This window comes from Durio zibethinus, chromosome 17 (genome assembly GCF_047325235.1).
Source record: "Durio zibethinus cultivar Kanyao isolate XHJ-2024 chromosome 17, ASM4732523v1, whole genome shotgun sequence".
In the NCBI taxonomy this organism is placed as follows: Eukaryota; Viridiplantae; Streptophyta; class Magnoliopsida; order Malvales; family Malvaceae; genus Durio; species Durio zibethinus.
The window spans coordinates 2,048,772-2,053,002 of record NC_143178.1 but is presented as its reverse complement, the minus strand read 5'-3'; the positions used below and the strand labels follow the sequence as shown (position 1 = coordinate 2,053,002).

The following is a 4,231-nucleotide window of genomic DNA, read 5'->3' as shown; positions in this document are numbered from 1 at the left end:
ATTAACAAAAAAGTAAATAAATAAATAAATAAAGATATACATATATTAATACATAATAATAATAATAATAAATAATAAAATACATAAAATACAAAAAAATAATAATAATAATACAGGATAAAAATTGAATTGGGCCTTACCCATTTGGGCCATACCCAATTGATCTGGGCCTGGACCCAATTGAGTGTTTACAATGATTATGATGATTACTTCATGATATAGGTGTTTCTCATCACTCTAGTACTCTTATATTTTGTGATAATCAATGTGCCATTCAGATGGCTCACAATGATATTTTTCATGAGCATACTAAACATATTAAATTGATTGTCACTTTATTTGTTATCATCTGCTCGCACAAACTCTTCTACTTGTTCTTGTTACCATTGCTGATAAAAAGCATATATCTTCACCAAAACACATATGCTTGGTCAATTTCTTGTCCAAGTTTCCAAACTCAAGTTGGCTTCTATATTACCATCTATGATAATATTCAAGATTGATTTCAATAATATTGTTTTAGTAATTTTAGTAATATTTTAGATTAATTTGATATTAATTTGGCTAATTATAAAAATTAATTTAGTCATTATTTCTATTTATTATATTTACTATTTTGTAACATTTTACAACCTCATTATACAATATAAGTTATTACAATAAAAGTTTTCGATCATTTTCTTCTTTATCAAATACTACATACTTTTTCAAGCAAAGTTTATCCACATTGACTGAGTTCGAGAACAGGATTGTCACAATAAAAGTTCTCGATCATTTTCTTCTTTATCAAATACTACATACTCTTCCAAGTAAAGTCTATCCACATTGACTAAGTTCAAGAACAGGATTGTCAATAACCATTTTCATTTCCTTGTTATGGCCCTGTGCTTGTTACTAGTAATTTTCATTCATTTGTTACCATTTTATTCACAAGCAAAGCAAAAGGGCATCGATTCCTTCAAATGTGTGAATACATACCAACAACCTGCTTTCAGTCATCCCAAACTCAAACATCACAAACTTCAGGTACCTGCTTCTTGCCTTGTTTATACTATTGTTGGTAATAATGCTTGAAGAGCTTCGATCGAACTGACACGTTTGATTTAATGTTATTAGACTAGGCCAAATATACCACAATTTCCTGGAGCTACATTTTCAAGATCAGATATCAACAACGAAAATGGCTGCCCGAATGGAAAAGTACCCATTCATGCTAACCCTTCAATTCGGCCACTTCATGACATAAACAGTGGAGTAAAATATGTGAGTTCTTGGTTTTGAACTTCAATTTCTAAACATTAATTGTTAGATTTTGATCAAATTGTTTCCGGTTCTTTACCTACTGACGCTAAACGTTTTTTTATAGGTTGCAATAATTTCGACATATCCGGGCGAGAGGACTTATAGAGGAGGTGCAGCAAATATGGGAGTATTTAATCCAGTAGTGGAAATGATGCAATCCAGTAGGGCTAATATTTGGGTGCAAAATGGTCCTAAATCTGTTTCAAACAGTATTGAAGTTGGCTGGGCGGTAAGCCTCTCTCTCTTGCACGCAACAGAATAGAATAAATGTAATGAATTCATAACTTAACTCAGATGGTTCAAATAAAAGCAACCTCTTTTATCAAAGAACTCGTACTAATTAATTTTTCTTTGCTTTAGAAATGGACTAAATTTCATTTCCAAGTTTTAGTTTTATTAGATGGTGAACTTTAAGGAATAATATCTTTAACATTAATCATGTACAGGTTCATCCATATTTATATGGTGACAATCATACACGACTTACAGCATATTGGACTGTAAGAACTGAATAATCCTTTTCTCCTCTTTTTCTAATTATTTGTAATAATCTGATCACAATAACCTTAATCTAATGAAACCAAGTTGTAAATTAACAGGCAGATGATTTTCAAACAACCGGTTGTTACAATTTATTGTGCCCAGGTTTTGTGCAAATTGATTCTTCTTTATTCCTCGGCCAAGCTTATCTGATTGATCCTGATCACCCAATGTTGATTGAACAAATTGCAATTTTGCAGGTAATATTAAAATATTTATTAAGATATTCCAATCCAACATCATTACATTTTTTTTAACTTTTGTGACAGATTCCTTAGACGACAGCCTTGGAGCAATGATAAGGTTGCTCCTTTGTGATTGGTAGGTTACAGGTTCAAGTCTTGAAAACAGTCTTTACAAAAAATGCAGAGGAAAGGCTGCATGCCATGAAACCTCTTCCCAATCTCCCAAAGCGGGGAGTCTTGTGCACCAAGATTCGCCCTTTTTACCTTTTTGACAGATTCTTTGAAACCGGTATGCTTCTTACTTTAATTGAATCAATGGTCTTTCTTTCTGGTGTAGGATGATGTAACAGGTAACTGGTGGTTGGTGACTCAAATGGACTTTATAATCACGCCTGTGGGGTATTGGCCAAAGGAGATTTTCACTTATTTAGCTCTGGGAGCAGATGTTGTCAAATATGGTGGGACAACAAGTACTTACTTGCAGCAACTAGATAGGCCGCCAATGGGAAGCGGGAACTATCCAGGGGAGATGGGCTGGGTATTTGGCTTTTTTACAAGGATTCGATATGTGAATGAGAGCTACAACTTGATTGATGCTGAGCATAGTAATATGAATAAGGTTTTGGATTCTGTTTGTTATGGTTTGATGTATTTTACTGCTGGAGGTACCATGAAAGAAGCCATGAAGTTTGGGGGACCAGGTGGAACAGCTGAGAAATGTAAACAATTGCCTCCACAGCAAAGGAATTAGGAGATCGGCCGCAACTCTGAAATAATAACCTCTGTTATATGTACTAATTCATATTGCAATGAATAAGCTTGGTATAAAATATGCAAATGTCCTCATGGACAGCTCAATTATTTGATTTTAAATTTTTTCAAGTTGAAGATTTAATTTGGGTTCAAATTGTTGGGAATTGGGGAACTTTGTACTTTTGTACATGCAAAAATTTATCTCCTTGTGTCTGATATTAATGCATATATAAAAATTTATATATATATATATGTTTTTTATCATTTAAGGAAGGCAAAACCTTACATTAAAAGGGAAGAGAGAAATTGAGATTCGAACCCCGACATTGATATCTTCTTTAAAATTATCTTAATCATTAGGTCAAACAGTTAAAAAAAAATTTATATTTAATACAATAACAATGTATGAATATTATATATTGTTAATGAATTATATAATGACAGCATTTAAAAATATTTAATTTTAAAATTTCAAAATATTCAAAAATAAATACACTTAACTCTAAAAATACATTTAAATTCATTTTTAACGAGATCTTATTCTATGTAGTATCTATACACAATGCATTAAATTTAAGTTCTATAAAAAACAAATAAAATTGTTTACAATTATAAAAGCAAAAATGTTTACACAAGAAATGACTATTGTGGGTGTGTTTTCCAAGCAATTTGCAGCCTGGAGAGACACTAATACTTTCTTTACAAATGCAAGGAGAGACAGTTTTGGCTCAGGGTAAGAACTCTATATATATATTTCACCAAATTGAAAATACAATCTTTTTGACCTCTATAGTTTCATTTAATTGGTTTATGAAATTATCTTTAAGAGATGACATCAAATAGGAATATGATTTAAATTTTTGCACTTGTAATCAATTTTCTACTCAAATTATGTGATTTTTTTTTGTAAAAAAAAAAATACAATCTTCCCTTCTATCAAAAGAAAATAAAAAATGACAACAATTAACCATAAATAAAACTTGTAATAACATGCATGCCTTAAATAGATATACTTGATTAAATATGCAAAGCTTTCAACTATTTGTAATCATAACATAAAGTTCATCAACAAAATCGAACTAGTTGCAAAACAAGGGCGTCACTTACCATAACAAAAACTAAAAGAAATCTAGAATTGGGACAGTCAAGGCTTTGTCTCTGTTAGTAATCTTCATTCACTCAATGCTATTTTGTTCAAATGCGCAACCAGCAAAAGGCCCTGATTCCTTTAGATGTGTGAATATCGACCAACAACCTGGTTTAAGTCATCCAAGCCTTAAAAAGCACAACCTACAGTTACCTGATTTTGTTGTTATTATTTTTTCTGAATAACTTCAAACAGATTATTCAATTCTTCGTTCGTCGAAATTGATACCTATTTAATTTCATGTTATCAGAGGGTGCCAAGCTTTCTATCATCAAGAACAGGACGTAGTGAAAGTTGACCTGAT

General features: G+C 31.5%; 1 protein-coding gene across 1 annotated transcript; it reads left to right on the top strand.

Annotated features, from left to right (window-relative positions):
* Positions 1-819: 819 nt before the first annotated feature.
* On the top strand, positions 820-2,778 carry LOC111318439 (protein neprosin-like). The gene is made up of 7 exons (XM_022921317.2): positions 820-1,071; positions 1,117-1,263; positions 1,367-1,531; positions 1,749-1,802; positions 1,902-2,042; positions 2,168-2,266; positions 2,365-2,778. The coding sequence occupies exons 1-7, from the start codon at positions 877-879 to the stop codon at positions 2,776-2,778; spliced, it is 1,215 nt and encodes a 404-aa protein (XP_022777052.2). The 5' UTR covers positions 820-876.
* The last annotated feature ends 1,453 nt before the right edge of the window (positions 2,779-4,231 follow it).

Bases quoted from the DNA above. Each gene is read 5' to 3' on its own strand.
- LOC111318439 (XM_022921317.2), top strand. From the start codon at position 877: ATGGCCCTGTGCTTGTTACTAGTAATTTTCATTCATTTGTTACCATTT. The intron at 1,072-1,116 runs TGAAGAGCTTCG...TAATGTTATTAG, and splicing joins CTATTGTTGGTAATAATGCT to ACTAGGCCAAATATACCACA. The intron at 1,803-1,901 runs GTAAGAACTGAA...GTAAATTAACAG, and splicing joins GACTTACAGCATATTGGACT to GCAGATGATTTTCAAACAAC.